This window comes from Rhodnius prolixus, unplaced genomic scaffold (assembly GCF_049639745.1).
Source record: "Rhodnius prolixus isolate KJV_2025 unplaced genomic scaffold, Rpr scaffold_3, whole genome shotgun sequence".
Classification (NCBI taxonomy): domain Eukaryota; kingdom Metazoa; phylum Arthropoda; class Insecta; order Hemiptera; family Reduviidae; genus Rhodnius; species Rhodnius prolixus.
Genome location: NW_027411603.1, coordinates 32,937,914 through 32,960,566, shown reverse-complemented (window position 1 = coordinate 32,960,566; position 22,653 = coordinate 32,937,914). Strand labels below are relative to the sequence as shown.

Genomic DNA, 22,653 nt, shown 5'->3' with positions numbered 1-22,653 from the left:
ATATTTTCATCTTTTATGAAGTAAGAACATGAGCTGTCATTTCTAATATTATTTTCTTAATATCTTGCTAATTAAAAACAATTAGCAAATGATTAGAAAAGTAAATAATTTAAAAATAGATACAATAGTAATAATTTCATTAATATTAAATGACAATAATTACAAAATAAATATATAAATGTCGAATTTATGTCGTGGATTTATTAGAGAGGGCTGACATTTAAAGTTTTTTTACCGTTCCTCACGTTTATCTGTTAGGAAATGTGATAAAGTTCAACAGGTCAAACATTAACGCATTAATAAAACAAAACAAAAAAATACTTAAAAAAATTTATTTAAATTTAAAAATTGTTTAATTAAAATTATGCTACTTTAAAAAAAAAATAAAATAAACACATGGATAAAAAAATTTAGAGTGGTATAACAAAATTCAAACAGTTTTAAAGTAATACGTACTTTAACTAATTCGAATCAAATGAATGAAAAATATTTTGCGTTTGCTTAGAGTTCGTTAAAAACCCAAGTAATCACCCACTCAGTTGTCTGTAATAAATCAATTTTTCTAAAAATAATCAATTGTTTCTGCAGATCTTTGTTATTAAATACCAGAGCTGTCAGCATTTGGTTCTGTTCGTGTTGTTTAGGCTAGGATACCTGTAGCGATGCCAAATCCCTGAAAATATGACTAGCACACCTTCTGCCAGGGAGAACTAGCTTGCGTTTGATTAGTAAATTAGTAATTGCAGTTTACAAAATATTCCGGCCATGAATTGCTAAATCGTTGAGTCGGATACTTTTGGTAATACCAAAACGAATATAAAGTTTGCCATTTCAAAACTTAATTTTTCGGTGTTCTGCTTTGTACTTCCAAAAAAAGCCTTTACTTTGTAGAGAAATAAGTTCAAAGGAGACACTCTTTGCATATTTTTACTGCTTAGTCACAAGTTGAAGGTATAAAGAAAAATAGATAAACAAATAATAATTTGACGCCGTTTTTATCAATGAAAGAATGAGCTTTTTTGCCCTGATCCTAAATCGGCTTCTATCGCTTCTTTTTTTTTTTTTGGCGTTTATTCTTTGTATTTTGACTTAACTCCTCCAAAAGTTAGTTGCCAATGACGTTCTCAACATTATAGCACTTCGGCGATCGATCGTACAATAAGGGAAAATGTAACGTCAAAAATCAGATATAGGATAGTTAATCCACAGAGTAGATATCTACGCAAATCCTTGACAAAAAATGTATTGTGGCCCCTTAAGACTACCTCCGCATAGAATGTAGGCCTAATTTAATCATTAGAGGACTGTAACGAAATGAAAATGTAACGCATGAAATTGTAATGAGAGAGTTTGTGTTGATGAGTTAATCTCCTGTGGGCGAGTTTGACACTTATAGCTCTGCAGTGTCTCTATGTTCAGCTAATTGTAGAAGGTGTTAGTACGAGTGTTGTTTGTGATTTCATGCTGGGATTCCCGCCAAATAGTCAAGGTCTCTATAAAAAAATCTTAGCATTCATCGATGAAAATGATAAACGTGATTTTTTTTTTGTAATTTTCATCAAATTCGTAAACACAAGAGTTTTGGGAAGAGAATTTACACATTTAGCCCACGAATCACTGATGCATTTCTTATGTGACCCATTTATTAATTATAGACTTTTCATTCTGATGAAAATTATGCTAATCTGATCAGTAATACGTGAGCATCTCCTTTAATTCATTTTTACTTTAATTTATACTTAATACACGATCTCCGAAATGCTATAATTTATTTAATTATTTATTTATTTATATAATAGATGTTTTTGATTTTGCAGCGGTTTGTCAAATTCCAAGGGAGTTTAGAGTCAGCTACAGGGGGAATAAAAAGATAATTTGAAGGTTATAATAATCAAGCCAAATTTCAGACTTTTTGATTTTCTCATTTAATAAGATGTGTTTCCATACTGGTTCGATCTCTAGTATTGTGTGCTGATGTAGTCATTTACAACAAACCAAGAATTTTTTTTTATTAATAAATCAAATATTTTTCTCATATTAAGGAATATTTAAAAAACTTAGAATATATAATAGAAAATGGCTGATGGTTTTTTTAAAATTCAGAAGAATATCTAACTAAACAGGCCGAGCGGTGAGAGGCGAGGCCCGCAAAACTAAGTTGTATTGTTGGTTAGTGAATTCGATTCTCGGTCTAGGCTTTGGGTTTCTATTTAGCAGTTAATATGAGAAATGTATAGTAAAGTATGTTAGCTTATCGCCTCCGTCCACGACACCTATTTTGTTAGTTGTGGACGAAAAGCACACCTTTAAAAATTAGGCATTACTGTTAGTTTATTGACAAAATTTTTGACCAACTCAGATAAATGATTTCTTAATAAAACAAAAAGTTGGTTGTTGTAAATGACAACACCAGTATGTATTACCCAGGGTGGTCCAATGCATCCTTTGTTACGTGTATGATAACTTTAAGATGCATGACTAAGTGCATATGCATTTTGTTTGTGTTTCGAAGTTGGAAAGCTGTAAGATGGTATTATTGATAAATATGTCATTATTAAAGAGAATAACTGGCCAATGGATTGATGAAGCATTAGCAAAATGATCCACAAAATTGTTAGGTTTATCCACGCATGATGTAAAGGAAGCAACTTGTGTGTCCAACGCTTCATCGGTGAGCTAGTCCCACCCAACTCAATCTTTATATTTAATTACATTTTTCCAATTGAAATATAAGAGCGATAATCTGGTGAAACATATCCATGTTCATCAAGAATGAGAGAGAGCTAGAAATGGTGTCCCAGAAGGTTGTCGTGGTAAAATAAAAATAAGAAGAAAAAAACACGGCGCAATAGTTACACAATGGTGCGGACAAAACAAGAAGAAGAAGACGAAGAAGAAGGAGGTAAGAATCCAAGAGAGAACGCTGCGGAGTCTCGACCTTGACTGTAACAGACCTCACTCTCTACTTCTGGCCGGAGTTACTTTCTCCAGGATGACCTCTATGATGATACTGGATTGCACAACAATTGCACAACTACTCATCCCCTACCCAGTTACCTGGTGGCCACCTACACCAGTTCTATCCCTCTCTGCCAGTCTGCAGACGCTATCCACGTAAATCCTCTCACTTTCAGAACTGCTTACTTGCCCTTGGAACTATATTACTTCCGACAATCCCATTTTTTTTATACTATACTGGTTTACTGTAGGTTATTTATACTTCTTGCTCAGATAAACTATATAATGTGTATCTTTCTTACTTCCCTTGCAGGCACAACAAAAATATCATCACATTTGCAAAGAAAAATAGCCGGTATCTTATTTTCCAAACAATCTTGGTGTCCAGTAATTTCAGAAGTGGGTTTAGAGCTTTATTTAGCTACTTCTTGACTAGCATTAATTTAAAATATTTGGTAACACCTGGAACCGATAACAAATTTTTTTAAAAAACATGTGGACACATAATTTTTATTTCAAAAATAATACGTAATCCCACATAGAATCTTTAGATATTAATTAGCCAAATCTTTTTCATCTAACAAATTTTTGCAAAGAAAATTTCAAATTGGTTTTCAGGTAGCCATAATCTCCAAATTTGTTCATGAAATCAGAAAGAAAGGTCAACTTTTAATAAGTATCGAATAATAACTTCAATTCTTATATTAACTTCATTTCACAATAAAATACTTAGCTTTTTGAAAGTGGGTCATAAAATTGAACTGTGTAATTATTTAAATTTATTTCCCGTCTTGAAAACAATAAAGACAGATATAGCTAATTATTTATTTCATGTCTGTATTTTTTTTTAACATTATTAGGTTAAAAAGTAGATTGCAGCAAAATAGAGAATAAACAATTTGCATTCCTTAAGGCGGCATTCATTGTTCATTATTTGACCCAATAATAGTTGAAAACTGGAATTCCATAATTCATTTTATGACCCAAGTTTTGTCATGAATTCTGGCGTGACTTACATGATTTTATTTTACCGCATTCATTATTGTTATTAAAATCAGTGCAAATTGCGCTGTATCTCAGATCACGTGAATTGTCTACATTGACAATCAGAATTACTCAATGGAACCTCTCGCTGTTTATTGATTTTTATCATAAGAGAGGAAATGGTGAGACCAAGTAATAATAATAGTAATAATTATAATAATAATAATAAGCTGTCTTTATTTAAAAATATACATAAGGACAGATGTGACCCTTGGTATAAAACCATCAGGGGAGAGGGGTATTTTTATTATAAAACAGAAAAATATAAGTAAGTTTTTTTTTCTTTAAAATAACTTAAAATCATTTTCTGGTCTAATATAACCTTATGCTACAATAACTAACAAGAATTAAATAGAAACTTAAATAAAATTAAATTCAGTCACAAGTTGTTGCCTATACTTAAGAGCCATCCTACAATATTTCAATACTAAATCCCACTTCTTTCCGTTTAAGTATTCCTCTAATTGGGCCATTGACAAAAAATCCTTATTAAAATACAATCTTCTGAATTCTTTCAATATAGGACACGTCGCCATAAAATGAAATACAGAATCTAATTCTTTTTTATTACACATTGAACATATTTGTGGAATCTCACTATTGTACCTTTTATAATTTAAATTTAATAACTCGGCTCTTATCTTTATAATTAGGCTTATATCATTTATATTGAAATTGTTATTAAAGTAAGCAGCTTCAACTTTTAAATTATAATTTAATAGCTTATAAGTCACACTAAATAACGAATTCCTTGCCTTGATACCAGCTGTTTCCACAATAGTTAACCTAATTCTATCTCTAAGTTTTACAAAGAACTTTTTCCATTCGTTATAACTATTGTTTTTGAAATCATACACTAAACCGTACTCATTATTTATATTTTGAAGTTCCCGATACCAATATACATATATTTCTCTTGATAACCTCAAGTGCCACAAGCTTTGGATATCTGTTTTCTGGTAGATTTAAAACTTTAATTATATAATCATGATGGAGCTTTAATAAACTTTAATTATATAATCATGATGGAGCTTTAATGTGTAGAGCTATATTGGCGGAATCTGGGTTTCTAATATTATGGCATAATCTGGTGTACTTTGGGGTAGTCGCAATAATTTTAGAGACCACTAGTATTAGTGCTAGTAGAGTTATCACAAAAAGTTCTGGAACAAAGGAGTGGATTGTAGAAGATTAGGATTTGATTAAAGAATGAACACAGATCGCTTTGAGAAACTGAGAATAATAAAAACCAATTTTTATCAAATGAAAATTTAAGTATATTATAAAAATTACATGTAACAGAGACAGTATGCAATAAAAAATTAAAACTGAGGACTAATTTGGTGAGGTAAGAGTATTCTTAGTTGGTCACGGAATACTTTTATCATGTGCATTTTCAACCGTGTAAAATAAGTCTTATGTAGTTATGGCAGATCTTGTTTTGTTTCACGTGAAATGTTTTATAATATTTATTTAACTTAAAAGAGAATAGGAGAGAGCTGTACAATGCACAAAAATGGGAGTTTATAAAATTGAATAATTTGAAATATCACTCCATAACTGTTGTTTCTCACTTAATTAATAAGTTCCTCTTTTAATTTAGTCTTACTATTTTCTTAAAAATAAAATTGTAGTGAAAATGGTGATTATTTTTCCACGATCAATCCCCAAGTCCGGCGTTGTTCTCTCTAATTATTATTAATATTTATGTAAGTTACATTTTGCCAGGAAAGTAGTGACATCTGCAGGAATGTTTGCGAAACTAGCAGAACTTAACTAATGGTTTGCTGTAATAATTTTTTTTTTTTTTTTTTTTAAGAATTAAAAGAACAAAGATTCACAGCATTTAGATTTGTGTGCGATTTGTGTTTTCCTGTGCAAATTTTTCAGCGATTTTACTGGTGGAGACCAGTTTTTCAATGTTGTGGTGGTTGTAATTATCAAGGCTTATAAGCATGGCCATGCGGGTCTGTTATACGATTTAATCCAAAGATAGTGGGACTAAGGACATTAGAAACAGTAATTTATTTTACTTTTCAACTTTTTTGGTGAATTTAATTTGAGTAGCCTCAAGAAAAAAACTTGAAAGGACATGTTGCCATTAATGGCAATGACGATGATGTTTTATATTATTGACTTTATTCAATAAATTTTAAAATAAAACCACTCTCTTTTAAATAAATGATGAAGAACTGGTCATCATCAGTGATAGAACTTGTTAAATAATATAACATTTCAGTCTTTCACAGACTCTCATTGTTTCTACAGAAATAATAAGTTTGGATGATCAACATGGAATTCACTTTCTTTCTTTGGCTATTTAAGTAAAAACTCTTCCCACATTAGAACATGAATTGAGAAGGGGGAAAAGGTTGCAAAAAATTTAAAAAAAAAACGTGATGCTTTAAAGTGGGCAGCATGCACTTTAGAGTCACACAAAAAAGTGATGCAATTATTGCTATATGATGAGTGGAACCCAGATTACTAGCTATAAATCAGCATGAATGGAGGTGGTAAGGTTGCGGGAGACCAAGTAAAAGTACGGGACGGATTATTGTAATATTCTGGCCTGGATGCAATAAAGATATAAACCTTTAAAAACTTTTGCAAGACTCTCCTCCTTCTCGCCGACGAGCGCCCCCTTCTTGTCTAAGTATGAGGCTTCTTTAGGTCGCCTTCATTTGGTAAAGACCATCTTCCCAACAGTATAATAACCAAGTATTTCGTTACAAGATAAACACCTTATCTAGGAGTGGGATGCCATAGAAGGGATAAGAGAGGTGTGCTAAAGGTGAAAGTATACTTTGACCCCGCTATGTTTTCATGTATATATATATACGGGTCATGGCAAGAACTGTACATCATTGTTCATCTATGTTTCAATGTGGCGAGCCAACCACATGTTAATTTAGAACATTAAACACTGTTCTAAAATCTATTTCTTTTTTTCTGAAAACTTTACTTGGTATTTAGAGAAAAAAAACTGACTAGCAAATTTGTATTTTAAAAAATGATTACAGAACAACAAAAAAAGTAGATGCGAAAGACTAGCACGATTTTCTCCGTATTAATGCAGTTAGTTGCAAGCGATGATAATAATACATAATACTAATAATAATTAATAAACTCTGCTTCGAATCCTGCTGCTGGCCCTTAGTTTTCTCTTTCTAGGAGCTTCTTACAGCTTTCTGTCTGGTGATGGACAGTGTGTCCGTAACGAGAGAACACTGTCCGAAGGCTGGCACTGCACTGAAGTAACCTTAGTACATATAAATTCATATTTCTTTCAAATTTAATTAAATTCTTTTAGTAATAACGATATTCTCGAAGGAAGTACCCAATGTATCATAAAGTAAGCCAAGTATCTACACTAGATTAGTGTTCTCTCAATGAAAGTCTCATCCATTAGCCTTAGCAGTAAGCAAAAGTCAAAAAATCCATTTCCCAACACCCTTGTGGGTGTACCAAGAAACATAAGCCAGACCCATTGGCTAAAGCAGAAGTTTTAATGGTAGTCATCTGGTACTAAGTTCAGCAAATATTAGGTCCGTAGCTGAACAATGGCATGAGTGAAGTTTGCCAACTACCCACTCATTGGCAAACTGTCCATGTCCATCAATGTGGATGCCTGACCAGCTTGCAAGCTTACCTTTGCTGCAAAAGGTCTCTAACTTTGGTATCTACCATCTACGCCTCTTGCTCGTAGCTAATAGATCTACTTTTGAATACTATGATTAATTAAAGAAACTACCTGCCCTTTTTCTTGGACGCTGGGTTTGATTGGGTACTTTGAAAATAGCAAAAATTACATAAAATTAGTCAATAAAATCGTTTTGTGGGAACACATATACGACTATCTTTTACAACAATTCCTAACATTTCAATTTGTTGCTAACAATTATTTTTACTAGATGAATTTGCAATTTAACAATGAATTTGTAGCTGGTATGTAATTGTGGTAGTTAAATGACCCACCCTTTGAAACATAACATTAACATTCCAAATGAAAAAGATTTCTTGGGAGTCATTTCCAAAAAACTAAACTTAGAAAGCTATCTTCCCAAAAATTTTGAGTCCAAAAAAGAGATATATTTTGATAAATGAACTTTTAAGTTTCAAGAAAATTGCATTTAAGAGAAAATGGGGAAAACTGAAAAATCCTCTGCCTGCCTGATTATTACCGAAACTTAATGTTGAATAGATGATGGTTTCTACATCAATGTTGAGTACTGTGATTTGTTGTTTCCATCATACATATTTAGGCCATCCGTCTACGTATACAATCACTTTATTAACTTATCATAGTTATTCGTATGTATATACTTTTTCGGTTTCAGATCTAGATAAAAATCAATTCGATCGACTTAATTCAGTTGTCATAATATTTCTTACTTTGAAAACAATAAGGTTTTTGGGGATCAGAAGATTTAAATTTTACTAAACAAAATAATATTTATATAAAAAAAACAAATCTATTTATTTAACAATTTCTATGGTACAAAGGGCATATTAATACATTTTTTGTTCTGCTTGAATACAAAATTATATATGTTTAACATGTTTTTATCTATTTTACCTATTATTCCACTATTTAATAGTATCTATAATTGTTCCTTAAGTAATAATGATAAGCTGGAGAAACAAATCCACCATTTTGAGCAGCTTCTTCAGCTGCATTTTTTTCTATAGCTTCTCTTATTTCTTTTGGCAGTGGCGGTGCTGCAGGTAGATGTTTGCCAGTTGGTTGAAAACCATTTTCATCGGCTACATAGGAAACAGTGTATTCATTGCCTTCTGGATCTTTGTAGGAGTATGATCCTTTCACTACTGTTCCAAGTTCTGGTGGTTCTCCAACTGCTTTCTGGCTTCCTTCTTCTGTCTTCTTAACTCCATCGCCAGTCTCATAACTGAAACCAAAAATTTTTGTTTGATTAATTTATTTTTAATCAAATAAATCTGCGGGAATTCAAATCTTGTTTGTGGGAAGAGAACTAACAAAAACAATAAAAAAACCATTAAATATACTTAAGTTAAAAGACGCTGATGAAGGTTATAGAAAAAAAGGCAATACAAAATATTAGACTAGTGTACAGAGTTTGTTTACAATAATTTTAAGCACGAAATGAAACATTTAAACAACTTGTATAAGTTGAAAAGAAATCGTTAAACGCATATTTTATGTAATGCAGACAATATGAATTCACCTTCACTATTAAAAGTCTGCGTTCTTCGGAAAAAACATTTTATGTACAAAAAAATCTTTCGGTTTTACTCGTGTTGTCTAGCGTAGGAGATGCAATGCTGCGGCTGTTACCTAATGTCAGATTAATAGTATCGAAGGGGAAATTTTTCCTGAAGCTGCACATTAAAAATAGAAATGAATGTTAATAAATGGAAATGATTGTACTTCATGAAATTCTCATATTGCTGTATATGCTGCTATCTGTTGGCAATAACATTGAATTCCTAAACTTAAAAACTTGGAAAACAATGAATGATTTGTACTATTTTCAAAACTTTCTTTGGCCAAATGAAATTATACATTACTTTTTAAAGTGTAATCAATTACAGTTCATTATTACCATATTTATTACTGCAATATAAATAATTGCAATATAACATCAAACAAGGAAGCTAAATGATTATCTTCAACTAGAAGTAACAGTCTCGATGTTCAACCTTCATCACTCCAATTTTGGTATTACTAAGTAAAAAATCTTAATTAGGTAACAACGGATAGAAGGAGATCTGCAATTCAGTTGAACAAACATGCCTAGATTGTTAGACAGTATTAACCGTGTTATTTTTGTCTTAAAAGTAATTCGTTAAATAAATAAGCTCTAGACTTTGCTCTTGAAATCTCTTCTACTGCATCTTTTCTGACCTTGCATGCCTTCACTTTTTATAAACTCTTCGGACTGCATTCCAACAAGTCACATGTTGATCGATATCACCCGTTGCACTCTAGTTCGAGATCAAAAGTTTCTTAATGCACCGGTAGAATGTGCATTTTTTTTTTCGAATTTTGAATTCTATTAAATTTTTTATTTATTTCTGTGGAAAGGAACATTTCAAAAGACGTATCAAGCACGATTCCTTCAAAAACCTTTTTCTGCAGTAGGCACTTTTTAATGCTACGAATTATATTATTATGAATGACCGTAATTGTATAAATTTCGTTTACTGATTTACTGATGCTTCAAAATTTCATTTTTTGAATTTAATCAAAGCATTTCAGTTCCATTAAAAAAAAATGCTCTTAATATTTTTTTTGAACGAATGATGGAGTAATTGTGTTTGTGCCGAAAGAACACCAATAGAAAATGACAGAAATTACGTTGTTTTAATATAATTTCATCATTACTAAAGAATCCAAATATTTAAGAAATGTTCGGATTGTCTAAAGCCTGCAATGATAGAAACATCAGCATATTTTTATTTAGATCTATTTAGTAATCATCGACCGAGATTTGATGTTAATGAATCTTTAAGGGTGCTTAATTTGATCTGCCTTGTACGTTTGTTCCAGATAAAAGAACTGTTAAAGATGGGCGAATACCCAAACTAGTGGACAAGCACAATGTGAAGTAGCCTGGCATTTAAACGGTCCATGATTTGTTAGATGTAGAATATGCTTATGCTTCTAAAAGAGGGACAACTAAGCATTAACAATAACAAGAACAGTATTTCCACTTCTTAATCTCTTTTTTAAAATTATGTCCACGACTAAACTCATCCTACTCCGATAATTTTGGCGTCATTCCTCTAGATAGTAATGGGCCAAATTTGATTTTGTAGGACAGTCAGTAAACATCAAATCTGGATCATCGCAAAAAATATCTAAGTCTTTATGCGGGCCAGAACAGCATTTTGCAGCACCGTTTAAAAGTTAATTGATTGAAGGCATGAAATATAATAATTGTTTATGCTCTAAGTATATATAATATTTATAAATATTTATCAGATGCTATTTAAAATTAGAATTACTGTGGGCAACTATTAATTCTCTATAGAACCAGGTTACTTTAATTTTCCTTCTGTCATTAAAGATTCCAGAGGATCTTTGGGTACAAGAAATTTCAAACCAATTAAAACAAAACAAAACAAAGGTAATGAAAATTACAGAATATTTGACGCATTTAAACGAAAAAATTAATTAAAATTTAATTTTTTAAGAAGTGAACTACCTGCCACTTAACATTTGTAATTTTATTCATGATGGTTTAGACATGACAGATATCATTTTAGTAATGTGGTGAAGTCAACGGCATAACGTGAAAAAGACCAAGCTTATTAATTCTTTCAAGTGTTAAAAGATAGCGCTGCATGTTCAATTTCAAGGATATTTCTGGGTGTTTTATTTTAGATTTTAAATAACTTTACATCTCTTGTTTGAGAAGTGTGCTCAACAATTTCGATTAAATTTTACATTTATTTATGTAAAATTAATTTACAATGGAAATTATTTCAACAAATCTGGGATATTAAGATCAGAGAGGTAAGATTTTTTTCTGACCTAATTACTAATATTTAAGTTTATAGAAATAAAAAAAATATTTTTTCGATTAATAAATTTCTTTAAAGATAATTTTATAAGGCACTTGCTGCAGCATTGTTCTCTGGTAATTGCTTAAAAATCTGACGATTATAAATTGGCAAATTTTGTGAAAAATATAGAGTGAGTTAGTTAATTTTTTCTATTCTAATCGAACATGGTTTGAAAGCCTACTAGGTTTAATTTAATTTTTGTAAATGAGGATGTTAGAGAACTTTCAAACTTAACTTACAAATGAAAACTCAGTTTTCAGAAAATTTGATTGGAAATTTACTAAATTTCTTCTTACACTACATTAAGAATAAATAGCAAATTCATGGAAGCCTCGAGCTGACTCAAGTTGGGCAAGAATATGAATGAAAACACAAGAAAAATAGATAACGTAAAGAGTTTAGAATTACCTGTACTTGTAACTACCATCGGCATTTGGCACGAATTCATAGCTAACTATAGGAACCGGACTCGTAGATTGTAATTCTCCTCCACGAGAGAAATCTGGAAAGCGTTGGCCTTGTGATTGTCCTTGCTGTTGATTTTGTCCAAAAGGTATCGGATTACCAGGAATATTTGGATAAGGTATTTGATTACCACCTGGAAATCCTTGTGGGCCTTGATTTATCACATTCTGAAATTCTCCTACAGCACCCTGTGCTCCAGGAAAATTACCTACTACCTCAGATCCTGGAACTGTTTGGTTAAAAAATGATATTGGTCCCTGCGATTGGGACTGCCCTTGTTCTTGCGATTGGCCGCCAGCTTGCCGATGACTTCTGTACTTTGATGGACGATATATGGAATAGCCTTGGACCACTCCAAAAAGTACTGCTACCAAAAACTATGAAAACATTTGAAAAAAAACAATTTCAGTATTCGGTTTAAGTAATGGTTGAAAGCAAAAAGTAATATTAACTTGTTAAAGAAAAAAAATTCTAAAGTAGTAAAAGTGGGTGAGATTAAGAAATAGTTTATCTTGAAGAAATACCACAATAAAAGTTCAGATAAATGATAAAATGCAATACAAATTAGATTAAAGCATTTTAGATGCATAATCTCCTTTTATGCATTTGGCAATAAACTATAAAAGAATTTCTCCTAAGTCATCTAGCTCTCTCAACTATTTACACCGTTTTGGATTGACACTCTTCAAGAATGTAAATGTGATTCTTGAATTGTTTTCAAAGTGGTAATATAATTTTAATTATCACTTTTTCGTTATGTCCTAGTACGAGGTGCATGCTACGTTCTACTATCTGTTTATGCAATCATTCATAGCAGTTTTATTTTTCTTCGTGTCGTGATTTTTACGGTTGTAAGAAGGAGTTTATTTGAATAGTGATGGAATATAATGTAAACCTTTTTGCGGCAATTAACATTTTCAGTTATACTGGGGCAGGAAACGTCTTGTTTATTAGTGCTTGTTTTTTTACAATCTCAATTGAAGTTATATTATATCTGTAAAAATTATAGTTCAAAGAGAATAGTTGGTATGTTTCAGAGATTTGAGATAATTAAAACCAAATCTATTACCGATATTATCTTTTCGGAAATAGTTGGAACTATTTTCTTTATCCATTCGTACAACTCTAATGTGACTGAATACAATTACTAACGCATGAGCTTCAAATTTGGATTTGAATATCTTCCGACCCCCTCAAAAAAATTACGCAAATCCCATAATCCCAAATTTCAAATGCCAAACCTCTTAAACATTTACTAGAAACCGTACTCAGTAGATCAGAAAATAGAGGGTCGCCCAACAAAATAATTTCGTTCTAAACATTTAAGAATACAATAAAATTCGATTGTAAGAGCAAACCATTTTACTTTCTGCCAAAAGTGAAACCTCATCCAGTCCAGTGTATCTACATTTATTTATTTATATTTTCAATGTATTTAAACGAATTTATGTTACCAGAAATTAAACAATCAAGATCATGGGTGAAACATCATTATGTTTTTAAAGAATGTATTGGACTTAACCGACGGAACAAATCAGTGTTGCGACTAAATGGCAGACAATTATAGTTACCTCTGCAACACAAACAATAATACGAGGGTCGTTTGAAAAGTCCATGCAAAGTCAGAGAGATAGCACTACTGGCGCGTATCGAGGTTATGTTTAGTTAGTAGCATCTCTTGGAAGAGCACACACCAAGTTTCAGCCAGATCGGTCTATTTCTTTGTGTTTGGCATTCGTTTGAATCGAGGAAGTCGAGTGATTTTCAAAAAATGGACGAAAAAGAATTTCGTGTGTTGATTAAACACTACTTTATGAAAGGCAAAACGCCTCAGGAGACTAAAGAGAAGCTTGATAAACATTATGGTGACTCTGCACCTTCGATTAGAACCGTTTATAAGTGGTTTCAAAATTTTCGGAGTGGCCATATGGGCGCACAAGTGACGCTGAACGTTCTGGACGCCCTGTTGAGGTTACTACTCCAGAAATCATTGATAAAATCCATGATATGGTGATGGATGACAGAAGAGTGAAGGTGCGTGAGATTGCTAGTGCTGTGGACATCTCGAATGAACGGGTACATAATATTTTGCATCAACATTTGGACATGACAAAGCTATCCGCAAGATGGGTGCCGCGATTGCTCACGCTTGACCAAAAACGAAATCGTGTGAAGTGTTGCAAGGACGGTTTGCAGCTGTTCCAGAAGAATCCGCAGGACTTTAAGCGTCGTTTCGTCACTGTGGATGAAACATGGATACATCACTACACTGAGACCAAAGAACAATCTAAACAATGGGTTTCCAAGGGGGAATCTGCGCCAAAAAAGGCGAAGACCGTTCCTTCGGCCGGAAAGATTTTGGCGACTGTCTTTTGGGATTCGCAAGGAATAATCCTCATCGACTATCTGGAAAAGGGTAAAACTATTACAGGTGCATATTATTCATCGTTATTGGACCGTTTGAAAACCGAGCTGCAAGAAAAACGCCCACGATTGGCCCACAAAAAAGTCCTTTTCCATCACGACAACGCACCAGCTCACACCTCAGCTTTCCAAATTAATGGAAATAGGGTTCCAACTCGTTTCACATCCCCCCTATTCTCCAGACTTGGCTCCCTCGGACTACTATTTCTTCCCCAATATGAAGAAATGGCTGGCGGGAAAAAGATTTTATTCAAACGAGGAGGTGATTGCAGAAACGAATGGCTATTTTTCAGACTTGGACAAATCCTATTATTCGGAAGGGATCAACAAACTAGAGCAGCGTTGGACGAAGTGTATAAGCCTAAAAGGAGACTATGTTGAAAAATAAAAAAGGTTTACCCCAAAAAATTAAGTAGTTTTTATTTTTGCACGGACTTTTCAAACGACCCTCGTGTAAACAACAGCGTACTGGACTTAGGAACTTTAACTGGATGGTTCAACCAAACTTTCAAATTTAAAAAAACAAATACAGTCTTTTCAATCAAAAATACTTCGTCAGATTATAAATACTCCATTTTTTTATTTATTTTCTATACAAATCCTCTTTTTCAAAATCTTGCCTCTATTTCCAGACTGTCCAACACGTCTATTAAGATGCCAATGACCTCGTGATCACCTACAACTTGTAAAGTGACAAACTCCAGTGCCAGTGGGCAGTTTCTCTGCTCCAGTTGATCAAGAAAATTACTTACTATCAGATTCACTGATTATATTTTCTAAAGATTGTGATTGGCTTAACAGAATTTTATTGGAGCCACACGTTTTAAAATATTTCGTAAATTTATTGATAGATTCATGCTTAGATAAAATTAGAAGTAAAAAAATGTATTAATGTCAAAAAATATTTTATAAAATATTATTAATTCAGAATGTTTAAATTAGATAAAAATACAAAATAATAATAAAATTTCGATAAAATGTAGATAATCTGAGTTTAAATAGAGCAATTAAAGTGAACGGTATGGTAAATAATTGCTCTAGCGTAATAATGGGAGCCGGTTGGTTCTACCTGCTGCTGACTAGGTTACATAATTCACTCTCTACTTCCTCAAGTTCATGGCCATCGTAGGAGAAAGTTCATTGACACGCTGAACACTTGCAACTAACTACTTTGTAGGTCGTAATGTTTTTTTATGAACACTACTTTAATGTTGCTTTTTCTTTTTGTAAAAAGTAAATTTGGACATTTATTTTACGGATGAAAATAGTTAATTACATATCTGTATATTTATTTCCTAATTCTAATGTCCGACTTTTAAAACTATTCTAACGTACTCCTACGAGTTTTATATTCGAAAATAATTTAGTGTTACGATTAAAGTCCCCCCCCCCAAAAAAAAGAGTCATTATGCGTGATTAACATCTAACGCTGACTCTGCCTGCACGTTGAGTAGCAATTTTCAGTTATTAGCTGTCTTTAAGAGGAGTAACGACAATACATTGGCCTCCTGAAAGAATATGAAAAGTTTGCCTTTCTTTTTCGATTTACTGGCGTATAATATGTCTTTTTTCATGGCTTAAAAGCTGATAATTAGATGCTACTATTCTTTGCTTTAGATCAGCATTCCTCAATGGTGGTTCGCAAGTTGCTGGTTGGTGAAAATAATCAATAATGGCGGACATAAAAAATTAAAATATAGATACGTTTTTTCCTAAAATACATAAAAATCATTTTAATTAATAATATTATACAGTAAAGTTGTTAATATGTACAGTAATAGTCTGTCTCAAGATATACCAGAAAATATAATATCACATTTAACAGGATTAAAAAGGTTTATCATGGAGTATTTTCCAAAACCCGAAAACACAAATGATAATTGGATTTCAAACCCATTCTATAAAGAAAATTTAGGAAAAGCTACATCATTATCAATAAAATATAAAGAAAATTTAATAGAATTATCATGTGACAGAATTTAAATGATAACTATGTAAAGATCTGCTTAAAGAGACTGATTGTAAATGAGTAAGCTCTGTCCAAACAACATTAAATTTAATTGGTACTTACAGATAGATGAATGCTTAAAAGATATTAATTTAGAAGATTTGGGCACAAATATAATAATCCTAAAGTAGAACTTTGTAAATTAATTAATAATTTAGAAGAGAAAAATATTTATACAATTTTTAATTGTTTAAAAAAAGTTTTAAAACTAAGATCTTACACTTTACAAAGTTTATAAAGTGAACTTGAACTTGAATTCCTCTGTAATCATTTTTACAAAGTGGTAAACTTTAGCATGATGTACTACCAAGTGGTACGCGAGCCAAAAAAAAGGTTGGGAAACGCTGCTTTAGATAATTAATTTTGTAACTATTTTGTAAAATAGTTTCGTTTTCAAAAATTTCTCAAAAATTGAAAAAAATGGATTCAGTAAAATTCTGGATAGATTGATTTTGACCATAATCACAACTTCGGGCTACTGGAGGGCGCCTAAAATACTAAATTTGAACTTCTAGTGATTCTCAATTTTATTTTTTATTTTTTAAATTATGCTGTCCTCCTACATATTGAAAATTGCATTTAAATTAAGTAATAACCACTTATTTATGAACTCAAGAAAAGACCGTCAGCTTTTTCGGCAAATACTCAAAATTCAAAATCTGTTATGATAACACTAAGAATGAGAGAAAATTAGAAATACCTTTGTCTGATTGCTTCAAATCAAAAACGAGCAAAACTTATTTATAACCAAGCGGTTAGACGCGAGAATCTCTAAGCTAAGATGTATCATAGTTTACTTAATTCGACTACCGATCTTGTCCTTGGATTTATTTATTATTATACGAGAAATTTGCGTAAAAGATGTTTTTCGACTTCTTCCTCGAATCTTGATCGGAAATTGAACAGCCCAACAAAGTAAACATTATTGAAAATATGGTTAGGTTCGTAGCGCTGGATAATAGGTTTTATTGGTCTTAGCAAGCGTGTTTATTGTATCCTGTCCCAACATTAACGTAAGTAAAGTCGAAATCTCTACACCAAACTGATGGTGTCTGAAAGACTGTAACCGATCTAGTATACAGTAAAGATGCCTGTTACGAAGGGTAAAATAAAAAATTGACATTATTTAACTCTTTTTTTACTAGCTTTTTTCAAAAAAATGAAAATATTTACATAAGTTTCCTTAAAATTAGAAAAACTATTACTTAACAATTTATAGGAATGCAATATTCCTGATTGTACAAGAGTGACTGGATGATAAATTGAATCGATAATCTAACGCGTATTGATGATATCACAATTTCATGTTTGAAAATTATATTTATTTAATAAATAAGATAGATGAGTTATAACTTTCTTTTTAAGCTATAAAATACTTATTAAATGTAGTAATGATTATTTACGAAATTTTGAAACTACTAACTGGTTGTAAAACTATTTCGAGTTCTTCAATTTTAAATTTCAAAAAATTCCATCTCTTTCACCTGCTATGTCTCCCACTATACTGAATAAATTAGTAAGTTTTAAGAATTGCTACATCCTTAAAAATAAGTTGTTTGAAAAAACAATTAATATTTCACAGAGAAAACACTCGAAAAATCCGAGAAATTGCCTGGATAAAGATTTGAACTTTTTTAAATGATAATAGACTTCAATTAAAGGAGCTTTTACACTCGAGAATGATTGTGTCTGTTAGAGTTACATAAATGACTGTTTCAAATTCCTTTACTAAACAATTTATTCAATAAAGTGTCGCTTCCGCACAATTGGATTTTTTTTTGTAATTCGAAATATCAAATTTCTGCTCAATCTTTTTTGGTTTTTGAGTTCAGCTGCTCTCACACTCCCGAACATTCACACTGACTAAATTGTAAAAACCACCATTTTGGACTCTGAGAAGTTAAAAACGAATATTTTTCTGATAAATATCCAAATCAAAAACCCCTTCTACGGCTGCTTGAAAAGTTAAGGAATTTAAAGGTGCGTTCGCAAATACGTAGTTTCTGTTTTGTTACTACATTGCTACTACAATTATTGTTAACAAAGAAAAGTTATGAGGAAGAATTTACTTAGTTTGAGAGTTATGAGGGATACGCTAGAGATTGTTAACATTCTCTACAAAATAAACTAACATAATCTCTCTTAATTTAGTTTTCAAATCATTTGTGAGCGCAACATAATGAGATAAAACAATAATTTCCATTTTTGGCGTCATTAAAGTAACTTCTTAACCTGGATATAATTTGAAAATCTTAGGACTTCTTATTCAGAGAAGAAACTTAAGCCTGACAGCTATATATGTATACAAAATTTAGGGCGCGTCATCATCTGAGATCATTGGCTTCAGGAGTTTTTCTTCAGGAGTATTCTATCCTTTACAGACTACACTGTCACAAACACCGAACTCACTAAGAAACATCAAGGAAGAGAAAATTGTAGGCCAGCACCTGGATTCGAATCCGGGATCTCCGTACAGGATTCTTGTGCGCAAATTACTTAGCTAATCCTTTGAAGAAGGTAATAATTTAAAAAAGGAAGAAGAGAGTACTCTAAAGTTTGGATATTTAGAGAATCTATTAACTTTTTAGTATTTCGTTGATTATAAATTAATATACTATCAACTTATACTTCACAATACTAAACAAAATTAATATACTTCACAAAATATCTAAACAAAAATTTGGAATCAACGAACTCTAGGTATTAATTTTATTCTAATTCACGCTTAACATTAAGTAATCCCAACAATTCTGTACGCCATATTTCAAGAAAATGTATTATTCTTTATTAAAATAATTTATAAGATAAACAAATAATTAATCATATACTTTAATAGTTTTATTTAGTTCAGAGATCTACAATGAGATTCATAATGCTTACTTTACAGATTCGCAGAATGGACAACGTGATTTGGACAACTGACTAGTTATTTTTGTTGTACTCTACCAGAACTAAATTTAAACAATCGTAAATAAATTTACCAATTCAAACCGTTCTTGCACAAACTGCTAATTAACAACGTTTATTTTATCCAAGAATTATGCATTTTTTCCCTAAATCTAACAAGTTTCTGATATTAGAGATGAATTTTTGTAATAGAAAATTTGTCAACTATGTTCCTTATATAGTTAGTTGAATCATCAGTAAGTCAATGAATATGACATTGCTGGGAATCAAATTCTCAACAGTAGTCTGATGATTTAACCTCTGATAATGAATGTAAATCTGAAACCAGTAAGAAATAGGAAAACAAGTGCTACGACGATATTACCCAGAGCTGCGGACCATTAAGGCATAGACTTAAATAAAACGTTGCCAAGGCGAAATGTTGACGTTAATTTTAATAGAAGTCATAGAAATTATAGTTTTTAACCTTGATTGCTAAGTTGGGCAAATAACAAAGAAAAAAAGGGTCAAATTTGAATAAATAAAAATTTAAGAAAGGAAAAAGAAATTGAACTAGAACGTTAAGAAGCGGACTAACGAAATCAATGTTGGTGAATTCATTGAAAGCCTAAAGTGGGTGAGGAAAGATCAGATTAATGATTAAAGACACGCAGTCTGCATTGAAGACAAGCGTTTAATCATGTTCGTTCAAGCTACATCTGTACAAGCAGACCCATTAATGTCTTTATGATTGATTATTCTAATCACAATAGTTTTATTATTATTATTATTATTCAATTGTGCGACCGTATTGTTTATTTTTAACAACTGTCATTTAAAAATTTACTTCAATTGATGAATAAAAGCAAACAAGAGATGGACAAACTGATCTTTGCATACGTCAGTAAGTGATACAGAAGCTGGAAAACACTTTTCTGCCATAAACTGTTGATTAAATTGCTGCAGATAGATGAAAATCCAAACACAGTATACGAATTTTGAAGGAGATTCTCAAAAAACGTGTTGTGTTACCACTAAAGAATTACAAAGTAGAAGTTTTAAAGATACAAGTTTGTTGTGGGATTTTTGTGGCCAATCAGTATTATAATTTCATTAATATTGTTTACTTAATTAATACTCTTCAAATTGAGCAACAGTAAATTTCCGAGATTTCCCAGTGTCGACGCGAAGATAATCCACTTAATCCTAAGTAATATATGATAAGTATAACTTGGAAATCGGGCGCCACGGTAGCCGAGCGGTTAGAGGCAAGACCTGCGAAGTTAATATGTATTGTGGTACTGGGTTCGATTCCCGGTCTTTAGGCCTTGGATTTTATTTAATGGTTAATAAAAGAAATTTACAGTAAAGTATGTTTGCTAGTCGCCTCCGTCCACGACACCTAATTGGTAGATGGACGTTAAGCCTCGCCTAAAAAAATTGGCGATTACTTTACTTTACTTTTTATAACTTGGAAAATATGACAAATTCTAACAATTGGAAAGATTGGAGAGCATACAATTTTTGGCTCAGTTTTCTGTTTTAATATTCAAATTGCAACGCGCCTGAACCGGAGCACTGCCGGTCACCGAGAAAAGTTCTCTCGTTAGAGCCAACCCATCCATCGAAATTTGTACTCTGACCCCGGACTCTTCGTGCTACATCAGTGCCCAATTTCTTAATTAAATCATAATTTTGCCTCTGGATTATTTACTAATTTGGAAATAAAACGATTAGGAGCAAAATTTTCCACAAAAAAAGAAGAAGTATTTTGAAAATAAAGTAAAAGCAACTATTTCACTAACTCTTTAGCCATAGTTTGGTATACAAAAATTTTTGACTTACCAACTGCATGACGTATTCTGGAAGAATAAAGTCCAGGAAGTAGATGAGAATCTTATTAATAACATAAGAACACACCCAGCATATATATATGTTTTGTTAAAATGGTTAGAGTCTCCCCACTACTTTTGTTATATTTGGGTATATCTTCTACTTTGGACCAGTTTCCTAACCCATCCTTATTTTATTATTATAACGCAACCATCTTCCTAAACTACATAGCCTTGAACTTGGGACTTAAGTTGCCGGCAGAAGATCTCCCTTCCTCTAAAAGAAGAAGATAGAAGTTTAAAAAAGAAATTAGAAATAGAAGCCGCCTTAAACAAAGTAACCTTCAAAAAGAAGATGTAACCGTCTGTGTGTATGTAACAACTTCCTATACTTTGATTTACTAGATGATACCTACGGCCAATGGGTCCTCTCTAGTAATTAACCGAACTTGACTGGCAATATTATTATTATTTTTTTAAATATTCAGTTATTTCACTAGTTATCATATTGATAACTTGTTTGTTTTGTCTAGAATATTTTAGTAATATCATATTTTTTTTTAAATTTACGACACGTCAACAAGTAAGGCCGCTGGGAACCGGAGCCTTTTCAATACACTGTCGGCCTCCAGATAATGTTTTCTATCGCTTCATTCAATTCTTGGCATTACCGTGGATTGTGAGCTGTAGGCTTCTTAAAATGAGAAACTGTAAGGGTGACTCCCAGTTCTTTTTATTAAAATTTTACGTTTTTACAATAATTTTATTTTGTATTATTTGAGTTTATATGTCCCGGTGAGAATGAAAGTGGCGTAAGTCCATTTTGAGCAGTTTTGAGATAAAACGAGTTTTGTGTTTTGCTCAGTAAAAAAATGCAGATAATAAAAATAGCTTTATTACTTTTGTTTTTATTATTACATTGAATCAAATTTTTTGGTGCATATTAGAATGTGATGGGATTTTAAATTATTTTAGAAAATGCAGAAATGTGACTTACTTCATTGTCATTCTCAGCATATCTGGCGTAAGGTTAAACAAGACGGCATTTAAAACCAATTATAAGGGTTTAATTTCATAAACTAATGCTTCAAAATGCAGAAGACTCATCACAGAGGCTCATTTTACTAGCAGATCTTATTTCAACATCACCGACTTCACTATCCACAGAACTGATCACCCTGATGACACTGCCCATAAGGGGCACTGAAATTCTAATAAAAAAACTGTCTTTAACACAATCTGATCCCAACAAATCCTACCAATTCTCTTCGATCAACAGCCATATCTCTCCCAATAAACTGAACAGACGATTCAAACTTCTCTCTCTAGACTTCTCGAGAAGCGATGTAAACTCATACTACAGAATAAATGACTTGATACTGAAACCTGCCTGGACTTACGGAATGGAACTTTGGGGCTCAGCTAAAGCTTCCAATATCTACAAGAATCCAATCCTTCCAGTCAAAAACTCTGTCGAATGCTCCTTGC

The 22,653-nt window shown here is 31.9% G+C and overlaps 1 protein-coding gene across 1 annotated transcript; it reads right to left on the bottom strand.

The window, feature by feature from the left end:
- Nucleotides 1-8,502: 8,502 nt before the first annotated feature.
- Nucleotides 8,503-21,187, bottom strand: LOC141452289 (uncharacterized). The gene is made up of 3 exons (XM_074124263.1): nucleotides 21,179-21,187; nucleotides 11,959-12,392; nucleotides 8,503-8,909 (listed from the first exon to the last, which is right to left on the bottom strand). The coding sequence occupies exons 1-3, from the start codon at nucleotides 21,185-21,187 to the stop codon at nucleotides 8,594-8,596; spliced, it is 759 nt and encodes a 252-aa protein (XP_073980364.1). The 3' UTR covers nucleotides 8,503-8,593.
- Nucleotides 21,188-22,653: the final 1,466 nt, after the last annotated feature.

Bases quoted from the DNA above. Each gene is read 5' to 3' on its own strand.
- LOC141452289 (XM_074124263.1), bottom strand. The intron at 8,910-11,958 runs GTAATTCTAAAC...TTTTGGTTTCAG, and splicing joins GATGGTAGTTACAAGTACAG to TTATGAGACTGGCGATGGAG.